Source organism: Callithrix jacchus, chromosome 8 (assembly GCF_049354715.1).
Source record: "Callithrix jacchus isolate 240 chromosome 8, calJac240_pri, whole genome shotgun sequence".
NCBI lineage: Eukaryota > Metazoa > Chordata > Mammalia > Primates > Cebidae > Callithrix > Callithrix jacchus.
Window position 1 is genome coordinate 135,380,106 of NC_133509.1, and position 22,745 is coordinate 135,402,850.

The window sequence follows — 22,745 nt, forward strand, 5'->3', positions numbered from 1 at the left end:
GCCAGGGCTGCCTCTGAGCTCCCTGGAGAGGGGCACAGGAGCTTGTCTTTTCTTTCCTGGAGACCCATACGTGGGTTTCATGTGACCTGGATCAAATACCTATTATGTGACAGGAACTAGGCTGGGAGCCAGACATGCTGAATGGAGGAGGAGGGCCCTCACAATAATAGGGTCCCAAGCATAGATGTTACAGTGGACAGGTGGTGCTGCCCTGGCCACATGTGTGGTCACCTTGGGGAGCTTGATGTGTCCACCTGAGAAAGGAAGAGGGGCAGCTTGGAGGAGCCGCCGCTCCAGAGTTCCCAGGGGCCTCATCACTGTCAAATGGAGGTGGAAGCACTGGTCATAGAGTCAGTAGAACAAATGGAATTTCTGCATTGTGTTTTAAACATGTTTTTGCTTTAATGATTTTTTAATTTGTATTACTGTTGATTCAAGGAGAAAAGAAGTGATTTTTCCTAGCTCCAAGAAGACCCAAAAAGTTTTTATACTGGTTGAGCTTGTTATAATGAGATCAATAAAGTCAGTGCCAGTGGATTAAGTATTTTAAAACTCAGTTTTCTATAATACGCATACAGTGAATAAACACAATTTTCCATATCAAACAGGTAAGCAAGATGGTCTCAAGGTTAAATGTTATATAACAGCTAACCATTATGCTGAGAGTAGCATTGCCCAGGAGAGGATATGACAAACAAGCTCCTTGATTTATGAAAAGGTAGAGAGGAAGAGCCCATCTGACAAGTTAAGACCTTCACCTCCAGCATGGCTGGTGTTCATGTTCAATATATTTCACCGATGAATATTTTCTAGACTTTACCCACATCTTTTTAACAAATGTAAAGGGCAGCCCAAGGCGTTGTATTCTCAAAGCCTTATGACAAAAGCTCAAAAATCATTGATCTCTGGAGGTTCTTGCTATTTACAAACCTGTATCCCTTGGTTTTAGTTTGTGATTGAACCGAGGATGAATTCAATAATGCGCCATTTAATTTTGCAAACTATAATAGCTCCCTTTTGTTGATTGCCACTTGCCATGCTCTGTGGAAGGCTTCATGTACCTCATTACGTTTAGCCGTCTTGACGACCTTATATTTGTAAGAGTGTGAGACATAGCAATGCAGGGTCCTGCCCAGGGCCTCCCCACTGGAAGCGACAGAGCTGGGGTGGGATCTGGGTCTGCGTAGCTTGGAACTCCTCAGCTGTACCATCTTCTGCTTCCAACATTGTGCCAGATAACGATGGCTATGGTTCTGATTTCTGAAACAAAGTCTTATTTGAGAACTTCTTACTTAGCAGGATTTTTAACTTAGTGTTTTTTACTAGGTATCCAGAAACGTATTAAAAAATTTTTAAATCTTGTAGTTTTGAACCCTTTTAACAAAGAAAAACAGTAAAGGCCTAGTTAGTATAAGTAAAAATAGGAAAAATGTATAAACTACAGCTTATCTTCTAAGTGGAAATACTTAAAAGACAGATTTTCAGTTTCTTTAGGGGGTTGAGGAAAAATAACATTCAGTTTTGTTTTTTTTTAGCAGAAAAAGTTCAATTATCATCTTTTAGAAATTCAGCTTTCACGTCTTCTCTCATCCATCTTTCCCATTGTTGGCAAGACTGTATCACTGCACTTTTGAAAAAACATATGGATAATTCACTGTCATTTCTGAAATGAAGCATATGGTTATATGCTATGGTCCAAAAAACAAGGGAAACTCTTCTCCAGGCAGATAGACTTTGTGTTCGTTTTGGATTTAAGGATTGGCAATGAATTCCAAGTGAGCAAGAAGCCTGAACTGAATGTTCTCAGCAATAAGCATAGTTGTCCCTGTGGGGAGAAAGACCCTGGCAGTCCTGGGGCTTCTCAGTGGTGTGGGGGCTCCAGTGGCATCCATGCCTGCCTTTTCTGTCTAGGGGATGTGATGGTGGTCCCTGCCCTCAGTCTCCAGCCACTTCGCTGAAGTGAGTGTCCTGGGGTCTCTGTGCTGCCGCATTGCTGCTCTGAGTCTCTGGCATAGCCACATGGGGACCTAGGGGGCAGCCCTCTGCCTGTGCTTCCTGAGCAGGGGGACTTGCTAACTGTGCCTGTCATGGTTGGCTTCTGATCCCCAACTGTAGCTTAAAAGGTATGGTTTGCCATGCTCTATGTAGAAGGCTTTATGTACCACCTTGAGTTGCAGGTGCATCTCAGGAAAGGAAAAGAAGAGTATGTTTTTTGGGGGAAGGAGGAGTACCAGATTTCCAATTAGATCAGTTCGCCAAGAAGCAGGTTGTTGGTTTACTTGAGAGTGTTGTCTGTTGATCTAATGAGAGGGACATAGCAGAAAGACCATCATCTCATAAGTCTGCTCATTTCCTTGATGACTTAAAAAAATCTTTATTTATTAGAAAAACAGTATTACAACAAACATATTAGCATAATTTAAAAAGTTATCTTACTACCTCTAGAACAACTCATTTCATTTTAGTGAATCTCTTCCCAGTCTTCGTCCATATCAATAGAGGTCCCCAACCCCTGGACCACAGACTGGTACCTGTCCATAGCCTATTAGGAACCTGGCCGCACAGCAGGAGGTGAACGGTGGGAGAGTGAACGTTACCATCTGAGCTCCATCTCCTGTCAGATCAGCAGCAGCGTCAGGTCCTCATAGGAATGGAACCCTACTGTGAACTGCGCTTGCGAGGGATCTAGGTTGCGCTCTTCTTATGAGAATCTAACTAACCGCTGCTGATCTGAGGTAGAACAGTTTCATCCTGAAAGCACCCCCATCCCAACCGCTAGTTCATGGAAAAATTGTCTTCTACAAAACCCATCCTTGGTGCCAAAAAGGCTGGGATTGCTGTGTATCAATTCCCATTTAATACTCTTGTAATTAAAGAACGGGAATCAAGCATCGTCCATCGTGCTGCGGATCGCTCTTTGTGATTCCAGTTTTCAGTGGCTTTTCAGCATCCCATCAGGCAGAAAACCACATTTTCACTACTCCCCTTGGGCTGGACAGTTAGGATGTTGTTTATAGTCCGTTCTCCATACAGGTTATATGGCCTAAAGCAGCCAGCTCTTGGCAACATTGTGATGACACAGGGTAACCATGAAAATCTTTTGTGCCATCTGCAGTGAATCTTGTAGCAAAATAGTTAAGGGGGTTGTGGAGCTCAAAGAGGTATAGACTCTGTATTTACAAAAAGTCAAGTATTTCCAAAATTTTCTCTGTTGATAAGTAACTGCCAGTTGTAGGCCCCTGGAAGATATTAGAAAAAAAAATCAACACACTTTATTATCCATCATGGCAAATGTAATGCTTGAACAAAGGATGAAAGAGTAACTGCTTTCTAAAAAAGTTGTACTATGGAGAGAACATTTTGAAAACAGAAGTTTTTAATTGTTTCCATTGTTACGTGATTTTTGTTGCCAAAAATGATGTGTCACCTATTAAAATCTCAAATATCTTCACCCTTAACCTGGGGACAGTGTTTTTCTAATCTGTTTTAAAATCCGTTAAATGAAAATTTCAGTGGATTTTGAGCAGGGTTGCTAAAAATATGGTAATGCAATAATTAACCTTCTGATTAGTGGCAGGAGCTATTATTTGATATTAGGGGAAATGGAGCTTTACCAGCAAAATGTTCACAAAGTCTTTCGCATCAGTGGTGGCTAGAAGTGGAAAATGTCCAGGCAGCCCAGCCTCGTGAAGGCTCTTGGTGCCGCAGGCACCCGGCACGCACCCTTCCCCACCACCAGGATGCCCAAGAGGAGATTGGTGTGGTTGTCAGCTAAACCTGCTCCTGCAGAAGTGGAAGTGCAGCCGGAAAATGGCGGCAGCAAAGGATACATCTTCAGACTAAAACGTGCAAACAAAAGGGAAGAGGGGAGCAAAGGGAAAACAGGCCGAAGTGGCTAACCCAGAAACTAAAGAACAGTTTCCTGCAGAAAACGGGGAAATGAAAACTGAGGAGCTCAAGCCTCTGATGCAGCAGGAGAGAAAGAAGCCAAGTCTGATGAATCCCATATACCATGTCTTAGCAGTGGTTCCTGTCTCCTTTCTTGTACAATCCAGAGGAATATTTTTTATCAACTATTTTGTAAATGCAAGTTTTTTAGTACCTCTGGAAATATTTTTAAGAAGGAGGGAATCCCACCTCATCCCATTTTTTAAGTGTAAATGCTTTTTTTTTTAAGAGGTGAAATCATTTTCTGGTTGTTTATTTTTTGGTACAACCAGAAAATAGTGTGGGATATTGAATTATGGGAGGCTTTGACTGTCTCGGGTGTCAGCTTAACATTCCATAGATGGAGGGTTAGTTTTTATATCCTATGATACAAAGCATATGAAATGGCGATACGGAGTCAGTCCTGCATTTAATGTCTTTGACATTTTAAAATTACTTCTCTTTTCATGTTGATTTTTAGTAGAACTGTTTCCTAAAGAAAGCCATGCCTTGATCGCGGCTCTCCCTGTCAGAACTGTGTGCACCCGGGAACATCTGTGGTTGCGGTCGTCCTGTTTTCCTGATAACTTTGTTACTGGGCTGATTAAACATTTGACTATGTAGTGTACCTGCTATTCAGTTGTGAATTTGTGAGACGTATGTAACAGCTTATCAACATGTGAAGATACAGGTACTTGATAGCCTCTTAATGAAAATTTGCTTCCAAATTTTACGTGGGAAAGTCACTGGAATAACTTTAAAAAAGAATTACAATACATGGCTTTTTAGATTTTTGTTACATATGTTAAGAATTGTGTACAAATTGAAATGTCTGCACTGATCCTCAACCAACAAAATCTCAATTATGGAAAAAAAAAAAAAAAAAAAAAAAGAAGTGGAGAATGTCTTCCACGTGGCCAATGGTGACTCTCTCGTATCTAGGTCCATGCATCTGTGCGTGAAAGAAACTCTGTCAGCTTTGATAGGGTTCAGTGGACCAACCAAGCTACCTGCAGCCAGGCTACATTCAGATAACCGAGTTCTAAACAGTTCCCTACATTAAGAAAAATGGAAGCATATTCAATTCTGTTGCTCTCACTAAAAATAGTATTATATAACTCATATGATTTCAGAGAGGTTCGTTGATCCTCTTAATAAGAGTGTATTAAAATATATTTTAAAATATTGACTTATCCTTGTATCATCCTTTAAAGTGTTCTATTTTTGGCATTTTAAAATGTTCATAACGTGTTGGTACAGAAGCACATTATACGACTTAAATGTCTATATATTGGTGATATGTGCCTTACGTTTTTCATGGATGGGGTATACTGTCAAACAATAATAACTTGGAGACCATGAATCTAGACAGATTGGGTCTGTTGAAAGCCTCCCGCTGTGACTGTCGTGAGTACTGATTGATTACTTTCATTTCCCCACCTGGTGAGCTGGTAGAGCCCTTCACTAATGTGTGGGGTCACAGAACACAAAGCAGGGCAACCTTTTGTGCTTTCTGAATTGAATGAGCAAGTGCTGTTCCCTGGGTTCCTGCGAGTGGAAGTGATGCTTGAGACCTCAGTGTCTTTATGGTTTTCTTCGCCACCAGTTTCCCGTGTCCCTAAGTAGCCCACTGCTCAGTCCAGTGGGGGAGTTTCTGTATGTACAAGCCAGTCAAGGTTCTTTCTCCTGCACTGTGGGAGTACTTGTGGCACCTCTGAGGGAAGCCTCCTCTACGTTTCTGGCTGGGTGGCGTGCAGGAGGTGCTGTGCCTGGTGTGTAAGCCCTGCCTGTGGGGGACGTGCACAGGGCCAGCACTCAGAGACTCCCATGGCAAGAACGAGAACACCCCCCAAGGCTGGTCTGCCTTCTTGATGCAGTTTCAGATGGATGAGGTGTGGACAGACAGGAATGACAGCCAGTGCCCTGGGACATGGGAGCTGTACTGGGTAGTGGAAGGAGGACCAGCTTTAACCTGCTCCAAATGATTGATGTGTTTGAAGTTTATATAGCTTACCTCTAAAAGATCATAGTGATAAAAAAGACATTTTTCACATTGTATGTGTGGGTATTTATGTATATGTGTGTGTATATATATATATATATATATATGCGAGCACACACACACACACACACACACACTTACCATAATGCACATAAATGCTTGACAACAGTTTATGATGTATTTATAAAGGACAAGGACTGCCTTGTGTCCTGTAGAGCCAGGGAGACCTCCTGATGGTCCATACCACTATGTCCAATCTTTGCTTGGGCCACCACGATGGCCACTCTCATTTATCACCCAGTGTCTCAGGCCACCCCACCTGCCATGCTCCATAGCAAACCATTCATCCATTATTATAAGGTGGCTGATCCTGAAAGGTATCACCTTGGAGCAATCCTGTTTTTGGTTTTTATACTCTTTCATAAATAATCTATTGTATTAACTGTGCAGCCTTGGAAATGTTACATGACCTTCCTGGGCCTCATTTTTGGCTGTAAGGTGGGCATAGGGTCGTTGTGTGGTTTATATGAGCTAATGCATGTCATGTTTACAGCACATGTGAAAGGTGGCACTCACAGACCCACCCGTCTAAGCTCAGCCCAGGAGGAGGGGATATTCAGCTAGTCAAGGGTGGGCTGGCCAGAGAGTCAGAGAATAAGGGCAAATCTTGCTGCCACCACTGTCATATTGCCAGAAAGTTTCCATGAGGCCACATCGGGCCCAGGGGAGCTGTGTTTGCTATGGACCCCCATACCAGATGGCATCTTAGTTTTAAGATATTTGTTTCATGACCCTTTAAGTACTTTCTAATTCTCTCTTCTCTTTTTATGTTGTAGGAACCCAGCTATTTAGTGGTCGAAGTGACTTTAGAATCACTACCTTGAAATTCCATCCAAAAGACCACAACATTTTTTTATGTGGAGGCTTCAGCTCTGAAATGAAAGCTTGGGATATAAGGACCAGCAAGGTAACAGCCATTTTCCTAACTTGGCCTTTCCACAGGAGAGCTTGCTTCAACAATTTGAATAACTGGGGGCAGGTCAGCATCTATATATAGGACGCTTGAGGTGGAATAATTGCCACTTAATATTTAATCAGTGCTAAGCATAAGTTTTAGATGTTTTGAAAGAATGTTCTTGAGTTGTCAGACTTAAAATATCATAGGTGTAATTTTGTGCAGCATATTACTAAAAATATTTGTTGAATACCTACTGTGCACAAATGCTTCCAGATGATATAAAATGAATCTGCAGGCCGGGCGTGGTGGCTCATGCCTGTAATTCCAGCACTTTGGGAGGCTGAGGCGGGTGGATCACGAGGTCAGGAGATCAAGACCATCCCGGTCAACATGGTGAAACCCCGTCTCTACTAAAAAATACAAAAAATTAGCTGGGCATGGTGGTGCCTGCCTGTAATCCTAGCTACTCAGGAGGCTGAGGCAAGAGAATTGCCTGAACCCAGGAGGTGGAGGTTGCCGTGAGCCAAGATTGAGCCATTGCACTCCAGCCTGGGTAACAAGAGTGAAACTCTGTCTCAAAAATAATAATAATAAAAAATAATAATAAAAAAATAAAATGAATCTGCTGGGCTACTCAAGGGAATAATGTGTGGATACAGCTGCTGGGTTATGCAAGGGAATCATGTGTGGATACAGATGACTCTGGTACAGAGAATTGGGATGTGCGTGTACCCGTATACATGCATACATGCTTGGGAGAGAGAGTAAGGGAGGGGGTGAGTCCTTTTAGCTTGCTGTGGGAAGGCTTCTTGGAGGAGTCACTGTTTCTGGGGTTGAAAGGCTGGTTGTGATTTCCATCCTCATCCTTTACTGCAACCTGCTGTGCCTTTTACCATCACTACTTACTACATGGCAGCTCTATCCTAGTTGTTCAGGCCAAAAACATCAGAATCAGCCCTGTCTCTGTTCTTCGCATCATATCCCCATACCCACCATTAGCAAATTCTCTAAAACTTGGACACTTCCCCACGTCAGCTGTTGTAGCTCTGCTGTTGTCTCTCACTGGGATAGTTGCAGGAGTTTCCCATCTGATCTCTCACCTTCCCCCTTGCCCCTTGCAGGCTGTTCTCAACACAGCAGCTAGATTGGTCTGTTACAGTGTGACTCAGACATGTCACTCCTCTTGTTGGAATCCTCTGATCTTATAGTAAAAGAAAGCCAATGTCTCTGATGGTCCACAAGACCTAAATGATCCTCTGGCCTGGGGGCAGGCCAGCATTTCTCATCAGTGCCAGTCCCACTAGGCTCCTTGCCTTCCCTGAACATACCAGCACATTCCTGCCTCAGGGCCTTTGCAATTGCTGCTCCCTCTGCCTGGAAGGCTCTTCTGCCTGTTTCCTATGCAGAGGCTTGCTGCCCCCTGTCACAGGGCTCTGATCACATGTTACCTCTCCAGTGAGGTGCCCCCTGACTGCAACCCACTAGCATTCACTAGTCCCCTATGCTATCTCATTTTTCTCCATTGCATTTACTGTCATTTGACATATTATGGATTTTATGTGTTCATTTGTTTACCTGTTTCCCTTCTCTAGAATGTAAGCTCTTTGAGGGCAGGGATTTTTGTTTGCTGCTGACATCGAGCTTCTAGAACAGTTCCTGGCACATAGTAGGCACTGTGTGAATCATGATTAACTGAATGAGTGAATGATGGAGGAAGGCAGTCATGCAGAGAGTGCAGATATAGGAGGTGGGAACACAGGATGTCTGTGGGGACTTGGCTGGGCATGGGCTCCACACAGCAAGGTGACCTGAGCAGAGAGTCTTTCAATGCTGTGTGTCTTGGTCTTAACAGTGGGGAGCCATGGGAGGTTTGTGGACATCTCCTGCCTTGTTCCTAGACAGGTGCAGCGTCCAAGCAGGTCTGTTCTGAGTAGAGGCTGTCCATGTGTTCTAGAGGGAGGAGGGTGACACAGAGCCCCCAAGGCCTAGATTCCAGATTTGCCTTCCTGCTTCAGACTGGCTGGCACAGGAAGACCCTTTCCTGATGGGCAGAAGGGGCTGCTGTTTTTTTTGAGCCTAAATGCAGGGACTTTTTTTTTTTTTGACAAAGAATGGGAAGTTTTGTCCATATATGAGACCTTGCTTAAAGTACTCAAAGTGAGAGCATAGATAAATGTAGTCTTTAAAAAAAAAAAATCACACATTTTTCTTTTACAAAGGAACTTTCTTATACAAATATTTGGAAAAGAGAGGAAATTACCCATAAAGAAGTGGACACAGTGGCATTAAAAAAAAACCTGCCAAAACACTTTATATTTAGGATATAAATACATGACAAGTGAAAGAAAACATTTGAACGTGCCTTGTGAACTGGAAACTCTTAGTCATACCGTTTGAAGTGGGACCTCCTGAGCACCCAGCCCCTCCTGACAACCACGTCCCTTATGGGTGCATTCACTGTTTTTAGCCTCAAAGACCAAACACGTAAGAAATTGCTCACCAAGGATGCCATCTGATTTAAGCGTTTGTTAAAAATACTGAATATTTTCCTAGGGCAGATGCCAGCTGACGAGCTCTGAAAATGCTGGGGGAGAAGCAATTAGGAGCAGATGTTGCTGTGACTGGTGTTGGCATGTTTGCGAGTCTCTCCCAAGATAGTAATGTGGCTAAGGGATCTGTGCAGTATTTGTTTTTACTTCCTTTCTACCAACAATCCTCCCCCGCTGGGTCACCGGGCTCGTTCCATTTGCATCAGTTGGGCTCAGGGGACAACACTCTTTCCTGCTTTGACAGGTGTTGCCCACGTGTCTCAAATGGACTCAGCAGGAGGACCAGGGAGGAGGCACAGCCCCTGCCCTCCAGGGGCTCCCGCCTGCTGCTGCCTACTTGTCATCCCTGTGGGCTCCTGTGGCGCTGTCCCAGGTGCTGAACTCTTAGGCTCAGCTTGGGCGTGTGTGTGAACATCCAGAAGTGAGCAGACTGGCTTTTTTCCAGCTGCCTTCAGGGTCCGCGGTGGGAACCACAGGTGGAAGTAGGAGGGACAAAGACCTTAGCTTAAACCAAGACAAGCCTTCCCTTTTAAATACAGAGGGGAGGGAATGTTTTGTTGTAAAAGCAATACGTAATCAAATAATGACATTGGAAAATTCAGGTAAAGAGAGGAGGGCTGGTCCAAACAGCCAAAGTTAAACATTAGCAACAATTTGTTAGTCTTCTTTCTGTTTTTTTTTCCTCTTGTGTGTTTTTAAAAAAAATATAAAAGCACTATTTGGTCTTATTTTTATACCCAATTTTGTATTTTTCTTTTCATGTAGCATTAGAAGGATATTCGCTATTAGTGCAGACTCTCGTAAGGTTTCAGGCATATTCCTTTGATTCACAGTGTTCCTCACTCACTGCCTCACTTCTTCCCAGGACTCAGAGCAGTGTCTGGCATAGGCAGACACTCAGTAAGTATCTATGGATGAAGTGAATCAGATGAATGCTTTAACATATTAAATCATTTCCTTGTGTTAGACGTGTAGGATAGTTCAAAATATTTTTGCCATTTAAAATGAATAGATGTGAGGATAGAGATCAGCATTCAGTAAACTATAGCCCGAGGCTAGTCCAGCTAACTGCCTGTTTTTGTAAATAAAAGTTTATTGGAACACAGCCACGCTCATTCATTTATATATCATCTTTGGCTGCTTTTATACTACAGTAGCAGAGTGGAGCCATTGCAACAGAGGCCACACAGCCCACAAAACCAAAGATATTTAAGATCTGGCTGACCTTGGTATAGAGAGATGTGGTTCTGACATCTGTCACCCTATTGATTGTCAGGACTAATCCTCCCGAGCTGGCTGACAAGGTGAGTGTCTTACCCTATTCTGTGTTCGTTGCAGAAAACAGGTGCTCAGAGAATGTGTTTTCCAGGTGGGAACTGTTCCTTTAGTCAAGGGTGTATAAGTTGTTTCTCTTGTTATAATCTCTAAACAAACTATTAAGTTCGTTACTTACTTTATTACACATTCCACTGTAAGAAACATCTTTGTGCATGTAGCTTTTTACACACTTGGGATTTATTTCCTTAATCCTGACTCTCAGAATGAAAATTTCTGGGTCAAAGCAGGCCTACATTATGAAGGTAAGGAGTAGGTTTCTGCTGACAGAACTGAGGCGAGTGAGGCCAGACAACCTCTCTCTGGGATCTTAGGGCATGGTGAGTAGTTGGAACATCTAACTTTCTAGTTACTTTCCAGTCATGAGTCTTTATGATTCCTTAAATGTAGCCAAATGACAAGTGTCAGGATTCCGGACTTCTCTAGTCCAGCTCAATTCATTACCGCAAATGGGCTGTTTGGCTCCCTGTCTTTTCTTCTTGGCTAATGTTGACTGATCTCTCCACCTTGGATTTGATGTTTGTAGCACATCTCGTCACACAGAGCGTCTGACTTCATCTCCAGAGGTCAGCAGGATGTGTTCTGCACAAGCCAGCTGTGTGTTCTTACTCAAAGCTGGCTTCCTGCTGCTGCTGCAGCATCCTCTGACCCCTCTTCCTCCCAGCAGTCTGCTTGAACACGGGTGTGGTCTGGAACCCAAGACGCTTGTGGTCTGACCTTTACAGTATTGTGATGGTCAATATCTCCAGGAGCCCCCTGAGCCTCTAGTGCCATTGGCCTGAGCTGCAGGAGACCTGGGCTCATGTCCTTCCTCTGTTACTCACTTGGCTGGGTGATTTCAGGCACATTCCTTAAGCAAAAGCCTCTCTGGTCCATGACTTTTTAATTGGTATCGTAAAGTGGCAGTCCAAACACACCTCCAAAGTCAGGTTTCTCAAACTCAGAGGTGTAGGAGAGAACCTAGACTCTTGTTAGGATGCAGATACTGTTTCAGCAGGTCTGGGTGGGGATGAGACCCTGCATTTCTAACAAGCTCCCAGGAGATGAAGCAGGGAATAGTATGTGGACCACATTTTGAGAAGCCAGGGCCCAGAGGGCCTCTGAACTTAGAAGTCCCTTGCTTCTCTCATATGAACCTTATCCTCAATTAGCCTGCACCATCTATGACCTATCTCAGGGACATGATCACGGTTGACTCTTACTTGCCTTTGAGTGCTTTTATCCACAGGTGTTTCTTTACAGCCACCTGGTGTGGGAGCCTGGCATCTCTGTGCCTGGCATCCCTGGCATCTCTCTGCCTGGCATCCCTGGTAGGGCCCAGAGCAGAGCAGGTGTTCAGGGTAACCTGGAGTAAGCTGATGGAGTCGGCTGCCACTCTCTTTGCAGTAGAGGCCTGTAGGAGCACCCACCTGCCCACAACCTCAGGGACAGTGGCCACCCTGGGATCTACATAGAGGGTGTGGTCCCTCTGACAAATGGGATATGAAGGCTAGCTGGAATTCAGCCATAGTGAGTCATTCCAGAAGTGTGGGCAGAGGTAGGAGGACTTGGGAGACCCTGTGTCACATGAGATATAGTGTGGTCATCCATGCGCTGTTGTTCTCTGCTAAGACTGAGCTCCTCTGCTTCCTGGTGTTTGGTGGATAACAGAGTTATGAGTCTCCTGCATGTCCAGCCTTGCAGTGCTGTGGCTCTGTGCCCAGCACAGAATAGAAGCTGTAGAGTTTCAGGAGAAGCCTAAGACATGGACTCAGCCATACTGGGCCTTCTAGCAGGGTGTGTGAAATGTTCCAAGGGAGTCACCTTCAAGTTCACTTTAAGATGACTGTGTATTTTGAACCCAAAGTTAGGGTAGGTAATAAAAAGAACTTCTCCTTTTGTAACATGAATGAGATTTGTTAAGAAAGCTCATACAGAGGATTAAAACTCACATTGCAAATTTAGTGAATCATCTTTTTTGCAGGACTGCATTATGGAACCCCAACCTCAGCAGATTACCTCTCAGTTAAGGCAAGATTGAATGCTGAAAATTGGAGCAGCCCTGGAAAATGTAGGACGCATGGCTCCCAGAGCTGGGAGCCTGGACTCTGCCCCAGTTCCTCTCTTTCTGTGTGCAGGGTGACATTGGGCAGGCTGGGGGTGGAGTGGTTCTTTTGCTGTCTAGCTCCTACTCTGCGCCGAGAAAGAGTTGCAGTTAACGTTCAGGTCTCCCAACTCTGCTCCTCCAGGGCCGTGCTGTACCTCTAAAACTCTGATTCCCCGCTCGCTCTGGGATCTCATGATAAAACCAGCTCTGACAGGTTAGCTCACTTTCTCCAGCACACCCTGGCGTCATGTTGACACTAATCATCAATATTTCATGCTTGTTCCACATCTTTCTACTTTTATTATTATTTTTAAGCTTATAAAGGGACATCTTGATTTCCAGATCTTGACTTGGTTTCTTGACCTCCTTCTGTAGCTTTGTCCCATGCCCTCCGTAGCCACGTGTCCTAACGTGCAGGTGACTGGGTAGTGCGTGACTCACCCTTGGTCCTGTGTGGGTCCTCAGCTCAGCTTCCTACAATCCCAGCCCATCACTGGTGTACTATAGTGTTCTGGTAGCATGTAGACTCCCTCAGGGAAAGAGTTGTGCCTCATTTACCGTGGTATTCCCAGAATCCAGCATAGTGCCAAGCACATAGTAGGGAGGGAGGGGAGGCAGGAAGGGCACAAACTGTCACATGAATGACTTATAGTTTTTTTTTTTTTTTTGAGATGAAGTTTCGCTCTTGTTTGCCCAGGCTGGAGTGCAATGGCACCATCTTGGCTCACCACAACCTTCACCTCCCAGGTTCAAGTGATTCTCCTGCCTCAGTCTCCTGAGTGGTTCAGATTACAGACATGCACCACCATGCCCAGCTAGTTTTTTGTATTTTTATAGACAGGGTTTCTCCATGTTGGTCAGGCTGGTCTTCAACTCCTGACATCAGGTGATCCGCCTGCCTCGGCCTCCCAGAGTGCTGGGATTACAGGCGTGAGCCACCATGCCTAGCTGACTTATAGCTTTAATCAAGACAGATTCTTAAAATCACAACTGATTAGCCCAGCCAGTTGAATGGAGGCTGGGCCACTGTCATAAATTGGCTTATCTCCTTCCCCTCCTGTGAGCATCCTTCCTTGGGTGAGAGTAATCGCAGGATAGTAGTGATAGGAGCTGGTAAAGCAGCAGATGGTGGCTGGGCAGACCTGGCCTGACTGGTCTAGGGCACGGGCCATAGCTACCAAGGGAGCATTAGAAAGTGTTCCTGCCTGTGGTGGCCTAGGCATTGAGGTTTTTGAAAACTCTGCAGGTGATTCTAATATGTAGCCAGAGTTGGGGTCCATGGTGTGGGTACCTAGTGAGAATTCTGCCCCAGTGGGTGAGAACAGTTTTGAGATTTGCACTCCTGTGATGGTGGCCATCCGAGAGACAGCTCCGCCTACTTGGTTGAAAGTGCCATCGGTTTTGTGGCATCGTAGGCAGGTCACTTATTTGCCCTAATGAGATTTTGATTATTCTCCATTTGTCTCTTTCATCCGTTTTATATTAAAAAGGCTTTTTATTTGGACTTTTTGTACTTTCCACAGTACTGACTAAGCTCTGCCACAAGCTAAACTTTGTATGCAGATGAGAGTAGGAGCCTAATGGAGGCAAAGGCAGGGGGCCGAGGCTGTTCCTTGTCTTTCCTGGCTCCCGTTTCCTCATCCATCAAGTGGGGGCATGGTGGAGTGCCTGATGATCTCGAGGGTCCCTTTCAGCAGCCAGTGCTGATGACAGTGTGCCTCCTGCGGGCATCATGCCATGCAGGCTGTGTACGCAGGGGCTTATTTCCTTGTGGCCATCCTGGGAGGTGGACTGGGTGCTGCCGTCATCCCCCTTCTCTCTCAGGGCCCTAAGGCTTGGAGGGGCTCAGTTATACACCACGAGCACATGGCTAGTTGGTAGTGGGGTAAGACCATGAACTGGGGTGGTCTGATGCTCAAACCCTATAGTTTCTCTTGTTCAGTGTGAATTCAGCTTTAGTCTTAAATGAACATACAACCATGTACCACATAATGACGTTTCAGTCAGTGTCAGACCACATATAAGACAGTGGTCCTGTAAGATTATAATAAAACTGAGAAATTCACCTAGTGATCACCTGCAGTGTTCAGTACAGTTGCCTCCCACCCAGATGTGTAGCGTGTAGCCTAGGAGCCGTAGGCTAGACCAATAGCCTAGGTGTACGTAGGCTATGCCATTCAGGTTTGTGTAAGCGCATGATGTTCACAAAATGACAAAATTACCTCATGATGCATTTCCCAGACTGTATCCCTGTTGTCAAGCAACGCATGACTAAAGATTGGTCAGTGAGGGTTATGTGTTTTGTTCTTGGGGAAGCCTGCATAGACAGCCCTGGCATTCACATTTTCACTGAGCACTGCCACGTGCATCTCTGTGCCTGGTGTCAGGACCTGGCCCTGGATGGGAGAGTGGTGGGTTTCGTTCTGAGGGACCACAGCCCTGTAACTTTAGGCCTGAAAATGGAACCCAACGTATCTGTGAAAGCAGCCTTCCTGGCTCCCTCCCCCCAGTATTGGCAAGGAAACTAATTCTGAAAAGTTCAGCTCTCGTTGCAGGGTGGGCAGCCATTGAGGGGACCAGATCTGAAGCCAGGTCTTCCTTTAATTTCTGCTTCTCCCTATTGTAGGAAGAGGATGCATTTCATTTATCCATGTCACAATCATTTTCTGAACCCCCACCAGAAACCAGGCATTGTTGTTCCAGGGCATGAGGCAACAAAATCCAGTTAGACAGTCCATGTCTTAAAGCTATAGAAGGGACTGCTGAGAACATCTATTTCTTTCAATGTTTAGTGCATCCATCAGCTTCACTGGATGCCTTCACAATTGGCTGGGGAGTCCCTGTGCATCTCCTGGGTTGTTTATAAGTCTTAGGCGGAAGTGGGCTGTTGGTCCCCAGCATCGGGAACCTCAGAGACCTGCCCTGCAACCCAGTCCTCCTCTTCAGCCTTACTCTGCACCACTTTCATTGGGACTGGGTAAGAATACCCCTGTTTAAAACCCACACATGAGCTGCCAGCAAGCTCTGTGGATGACAATGGGAAGCCATGGCACTCAAGAGGGCAATGTTTCAAGACTTTCATTAACACCCACCTCATTTGATAACTTTTGCCCTTAAAAATGCAGCAGGGAATTTCAGAAGATAGAAAGCAGGTTCTTTGTACCTGTACTGATTCTATAAATATGATGTTTCTATAATTCTGATTTACAAATCTTCCATGATACATGTTGCCACTACAATAAACTCTGCTGCACTGAACATGCTTCTCCTTAAGGTTTTTAAAATTTTCATTCTTTTGCTATTGATTTATAATTATTTTACTTGAAAACTTATTTTAGCCTTGCCATAACTAGTAGCATCCAAAAAATCATGGGTTTGATGCCTTAGTTATTTTTTTGTCTTAATATATTTTCAAGTAACTAAAATGGTTTTCAGAGACATGGTCTCATTCTGTCACACAGGCTGGAATGCAGTGGCATGATCATATCTCACTACTGCCTCAAACTCCTGGGCTCAAGGGATCTTCTAGCCTCAGCTTCTCTAATAGCTGGGACTACAGGGGCCTGCCACCATGCCTGGCTAATTTTTAAATTATCTGTAGAGAAGAGTTCTCGCTATGTTGTGCAGGCTGGTCTTGAACTGGCCTCAAGCGATCCTCCTGCCTCAGCCCAAAGTGCTGGGATTACAAGTGTGAGCCACTGTACTGGGCCTAAAGTAAATACTCATTAAATGTTTTTTGGTAACAGCTTTATTCTGTATTGTACAACTCACTCATTCATTCAGTTCTTAGTATGTTTGCAGAGTTCTGCAGCCACAGCAGTCAGTTTAGAACATTTTCATCACCCTCAAAAAAGCCATGTTTTTTAGCAGCCACTCTAGCCCCCCAGTCCCCTAGTCTCTGGCAACCTCGAATCTACTCTGTCTCTATAGATTTGTCCATTATGGACATTTTATATAAATGGTCTTTTGTGACTGACTGACTTCTTTCATTTAACATAATGTTTTCAAGATTCATTCATATTGTAGCCTATATCAGGACTTCATTCTTTTATTTTATGTTTTTCTAATTAGACTTTATTTTTTAGAGGACTTTTATGTTCACAGGAAAAATTTAGCAGAAGGGATAGAGATTTCCATTTACCCTCTGCCTGTGCTTATGCACAGCCTTCCCGTAATCATTCTGCATTAGAGTGGTCCACGTGTTACGGATGGTGAACCACAGTGACACATCGTTGTCACTCAGAGTCCATAGTTTATGTTAGGGTTCACTTTTGATGTTGTACATCCTATAGGTTTGGACAAATGTTTAATGAGATGTACAACAGACTGGATGTTTGTATCCTCTCCAAAATTCCTATGTCGAGGCCCTAATGTGATGATGTTAGGAGGTAGAGTGTTGGGTGGTAATCAGGACATGAAGGGGGAGCTCATAAGACTGGTAATACTGTCCCTGTAAGAAGAGACACTAGAGAGATGAATCTCTCCACCGTGTGAAGATACAGTGAGAAGATAGATGACTGCAAACCTGCAAGAGTGCCTTCGTGAGACACCACCTCTGTTTCTGTTGAGATATCCTCAAGCTCAAAGATCCTTTCCCAAGCTGTATCCATGCTGCTAAACTCATAAAAAGCATTCTTAAGTATTTATTTCTTATTCTGGGGGACAGGGCCTCACAATGCTGTGATCACAGCTCACTGCAGCCTCAAAGTCCTGGGCTCAAGGGATCGTCCCACCTTGGCCTCCCAAATGCTGGGATTATAGGCATGAATCACCACACCCAGCAGTGTTCTTTATTTCTGTTACAGCGTTTTTGATCGCAAGCAGCTCTTTTTGGTCTTTTCTTAGAATTTCTATCTGTCTGTATACAGTGCCCTTCTGTTCTTTTGTGTTGTCCGCTTTTTCCATTAGAGCCCTTAGTGTGTTGATCACAGTTGTTTTAAATTTTCAGTCTGATAATTCCATAATCACTGCCATAGCTCAGTCTGGCTCTGATGCTTTCTCTTCAAGCGATATCTTTTGCCTTTTAGTATGCCTTATAATTCTCTCTTGCTAGCCAGACAAGATGAGCTAGGTAAAAGGAACTGCTATGAAAAGGACGTTAGTAATGTAGTACAGTGTCAGTGGGGATGGGGAAGCATCTTGTGACTAGGTTAGTCTTTTAGAGCCTGTGCTTCTGCACTGTGAGCTCACATGTACTTCTTAGTTCCTCCCCCGCTTCAGATAGCACAGACAGCTAGAATGGGCTGGAGCCGGGTGTTTTTCTTCTCCACATAGAAGGCTAGAGGGGCAGGAATTGGGTATTTCCCTTCTCCCATGTGGAAGGCTGGAGCCAGTGGGGTTAGGTATTCCCCTTCCCCCAGGTCAGCTAGGCTGTGATAAACCCAGAAAGTTAGACTCTGGCTAATCAATTTCTCTGCAGGACAGACCCGCAGAATGCTCTTTGGGAGGCTGGCTGAGGCAGGAGGATTGCTTGAGGCCAGGAGTTAGAGACCAGCCTGGGCAACAGCAAGATCCTGACTCTACAAAATAAATAAAGAAAAAGAAAAAGAACAGAATGCTCTGTTCTATTTCAAAGTAGTTCCTTTTCTCCTTCTGCTGGAAACATAAGGGGATTTTCTCCAGTCTTCTCTGTGAGAGCCTGGTAGCTCCTGGAGATAAAATGCACAAAATTTTGGGGGTCTCTGATAACCAGGTCTTCCATAGTTTTTAATCTCTTTGTCAATTATAATTCTGTTTCCTGGCCCTGGTTCCTGTGGAAATTTCTGCTCCAATACCTTGTGATTGTCTATTCACCTGTCTGTGTCTCCAGTTTTGAGGGCGGCAGTTTGCCTTGTGATCTCACTTCTTTCATGGATCTAAAAAGAGCTTTACAGTTTGTTCAGCTTTTTACTTGTTGTTTTGATTTATAAGCTCCTTACATGCCAGACCAGCAACAAGAAGTCTTCCACTTCTTTTTATGACCAAATAATATTCCATTGTATGGATATACACATTTTGTTTCTCCATTTTCTAGTCGCTGGACATTTGCATTGTTTCCATTTATGGACATTTGTTTTTAAATTTTTATGTGGACATATGTTTTCCTTTCTCTTGGTTCTTCCTACAAGTGGAATTGCAAAGTCATATGGTTGGTAGCTGTATGTGTAACCTTTTGAGAAACTGCCAGACTGTTTTCTAAAGTGGTTGCACCGTTTTATATTCCCACCACCAATGTATGAGGGTTCTGACTTTCCCATATCCTCACCAACCCTTGTTCTAACTTGTCTTTTGTATTATACCTATCCTAGTGGGTACAAAGTGGTATCTTGTTCGATCTCCTTGAGGTTTGATATAGAACTATTCAGATTGTATATTTCTTCATGAGTGAGACTTGGTAGCTGCATGCCTCAAAGAATTGGTTCATTTCATCTAAGTTGTGAAACTTAATGTACATAAACTGATTTGTAATATTCTCTTTTTCTTTTGATATTTTTAGAGCCTGTAGTGATGTCTCCTCTTTCATTACTGGTAATGGTATTTGTGTCTTTTTTCTTAGTCATTGTGACTAAGAAAATCTTATTAATCATTTCAAAGAAATACTGACTTTCTCCCCTTTTCTCTACTTCCTTAATTTCTGCTCTGATTTTTATTTTCTTCTGTCTGCTTGCTTTGGATTTAATTTGCTTTTCTTTTTCTAATTTCTTAAGGAGGCAAGTTAGGCCACTGATTTGAGATCTTTTTTAATATAAACATTTTAATGCTACACATTTTCCTCTCAGCACTGCTTCATCTGTATCCCACAAATTTTAATTATAATATGCTGCCTGTATTTTAATTTTAATCCAATTACAAATACTTTTTCATTTTCTTTAGACTTTCTCTTTGACATATGGGCTATCTAGAAGTGTATTGTTTAATTTCCAAGCATGTGGAAACATGTGGAGATTTGCCAGATTATCTTTTTCTTTTTTCTTTTCTTTTTCCTCCCTCTCTCCATCCCTTCTTTTCTTTTCTTTCTGATAGAGTCTCTCTCTGTCCCCTAGGCCGCAATGCAGGGTTGTGATTTTGGCTCACTACAAGCTCTGCCTCCTGGATTCCAGCAATTCTCATGCCTCAGCCTCTGGAATAACGGGGACTACGGGTGTGTGCAAGCACACCCAGCTAATTTTTGTATTTAGTAGAGACGGGGTTTCACCATGTTGATCAGGCTGGAAGATCTCTTCCTATCGTTAATTTCCAGTTTAATCCTGGTCACAAACATACTTTGTATTTCAGCTCTTCTAAATTTGCTGAGGTTAGCTTCATGGCCCAGAATATAGTGTGCTATGTTGAATGTTCCCTCTTCTCTGTGCATTTTGCTGTTGCTGGGCAGTGTGTCCTATAAATGGCAGTTTGGTCAATTGGTTGAAGATGGTGTCCTTTTACATCTTGCTGTTTTTAAAATCTATTTGTTCTTTCGGTTACGGAGAGAGGAGTGTTGACATCTCTGGGTATAATGGTGGATTTGTGTATTTTTCTCTTCAGTTTTGTGATTTTTTTGCTTCATATACTTTGAAGCTGCCAGAGCTGCTCCACTGGGGTCCTCCTGTCAGGTCAAAGCTGTTAGAGAAAATCAGAAAATAGAAAAGAAAAAAAAAAAGAAATCGGGTTCCCACCCCTGTACTAGTCACTTCTCTGAGTTTTTCTCTCTCTCCCAAGCCACATGCTCATTTCCTTTTTGAGTCTTTAGGGAGTTGCTTTTTGTATTTTGCACAGAATTTCAGTTGTCATCAGTGGAGAGGTGGGCTGTAGGAGGTGTGTTCCAGTTTAGCCTTAGGTTGATTTTGAAAATATTTTTCTTTTTCCCTTGCATTTCCCTTCTTTTTGGCTAGACGTCTCCTGCCCTCCAAGTATCCACTGATGTCTCCTCTCCAGGAAATCTTCCCAAGCCCGACTGAATTGGGTGTCTCCCACCCCCGCCAGGTGATTCTGCTTCCACAGCCTGACAGCCTGGGTTATAGCCTCTGGTTGTCCCCAACTGGGATGTGAGCCCCGTGAGGGCGGGGAGACAGGATGGCCTCTTCCAACCCGGTATCCCCAGACCCTGTGTGTGCTGGTACATGGTCAGCAGTTCAGTCACTGTTTCTTGAATAAGTGATTGTACCAACCTCCATGGACCTGCAGGATAACTCTGCAAAGATTGTATGACTTTATGAAAGTTCACGCAATTCAATTTGTGCCCCAGCAAATAGATTTCCAGTTTTAGGAGGGTGTTGATGGCTGTGTGGTTTTAAGCACACGGATGTTCCATGTACCCTGTCAGCGGGCAGGCATCCTGGCAGCCACAGCCTTTTCTCACACCACTGAAGGAAGACTGCTTGGCGCTTCTCCGCAAATCTGGTGCGGAGGCTGCTGAGGGAGATGGACGTGCTGAAAGGAGGCCACATCCCGTAATGAGCAGGCCATCGTCATGCCCAGTTCAGAAGGGAGACGAGGAGTGAATAGCTCTCCTTACCCTCTGCATTCCCCTTTTCCACCAAGCAGGTTTCTTGGTTTTTAGTTACAGTCTTTGTCTTGAATTTTTTTTCTTTTCAAAAAGGTCTGGTTTTCTGGCTTGCCTCACTTGTTTGCTCGTTGAACACTGTGGAGCACCTGCCATGTACAAGGTGTCTTCCTAATTTAGAGGATTCAGAGAAGCTGCAGGAAATGCCTCTTGCCCTGCTGCTGGCACCACCTCCACCCTGTCGCTGGCCCAGTCAGAAACCTCTACAGCAGCTTTAGGGTCTCCCTTCCCCACTGCCCCAATCCCCTGTGTCCTCCTCTTCCAGGGCCAACATGTGAGGTTGTGCAGGCTGTCCAGTACAGAGAGGCCCCTGGCTGAGGGGTAGGTGGGGTCTGGATTCCATTCCATGCCCTTGATTTGGGGTGGTTTCTACTTGAAGAGCTTCTTTCTCAAATAGGAATCAAGTTGCCATGCCAGCCAGTGGCAGCCCTGTCCCTCACCTTCTGTCTCTTACTTGGTCTGGGTGGGGCTGTGAGCCAATGAGAAGGCTTGTGGTGGGGTCCCTCTGTGACTTGGGTGCAAGCTGGGTGAAGGGGAAGTGAAAAAGGGCCTTGGAGAGCTGGAGACCCAAGTGCTGCCCACAACTTCAGAATGGAGGGTGAGGTGGTTGTTCTCTAGATGCTCATTTTGATTAGAAAAGGAATACATGCTCTTTGTTGGCTACTTGAGAAATGGAAAAATATAAAGAAGATAACCCATTAAACTTCAGCCCAGTCATAACTACCACTGACAATTGGTATTCTTCATTCAGTTGTTTTATGCATATATATTTACATTTTTATATAATTGTCCTTCAGCTTAATGTAATATCATTAGCATTTCCCACACTGTTAAAAGGTTTTGGATGCTATAATTTTTAATAATTACCCAATATATTATACCAAGATGTATTTAACCAGTCCTCTATTGTTGGGTGTTTATAAGATTTCCAGTGGCTCGCTTATTACAACACTATGGCAAATGTCTCTGCACATTAATTCCTAGATGCAGAATGAGTTGAAGGGTGAGCATGGTTGTTAGGTTCTGGAAACCACTGCCTGCTTTCTTCTAGAAGGCGTTGCCAGCTAACCCTGAAGAATGGGGTTCATTGGTTAGTTTGCTTTTTTTTTTTTTGAGATGGAGACTTGCTCTATTGCCAGCCTGGAGTGCGGTGGTGCGATCTCAGCTCACTGCATCCCCTGCCTCCTGGGTTCAAGCAATTCTCCTACCTCAGCCTCCCAAGTAGCTGGAATTACAGGCACACGCCGCCAAATCCAGCAAATTTTTGTATTTTTAGTAGAGACAGGGTTTCACCATTTTGGTCAGACTGGTCTTGAACTCCTAACTTTGTGATCCACCCCCCTCGGCCTCCCAAAGTGCTGGGATTA

The 22,745-nt window shown here is 44.1% G+C and overlaps 1 protein-coding gene across 4 annotated transcripts in view; it reads left to right on the forward strand.

The window, feature by feature from the left end:
• WDR25 (WD repeat domain 25) overlaps window positions 1–22,745 on the forward strand; it is a 152,593-nt gene that overhangs the window by 101,243 nt on the left and 28,605 nt on the right. For all 4 annotated transcript variants that reach the window (XM_035261490.3, XM_035261492.3, XM_035261489.3 and 1 more), the window contains one exon: window positions 6,766–6,896. In XM_035261490.3, coding sequence (XP_035117381.1) covers window positions 6,766–6,896 — 131 coding nt within the window. The remainder of the gene's footprint in view (window positions 1–6,765; window positions 6,897–22,745) is intronic.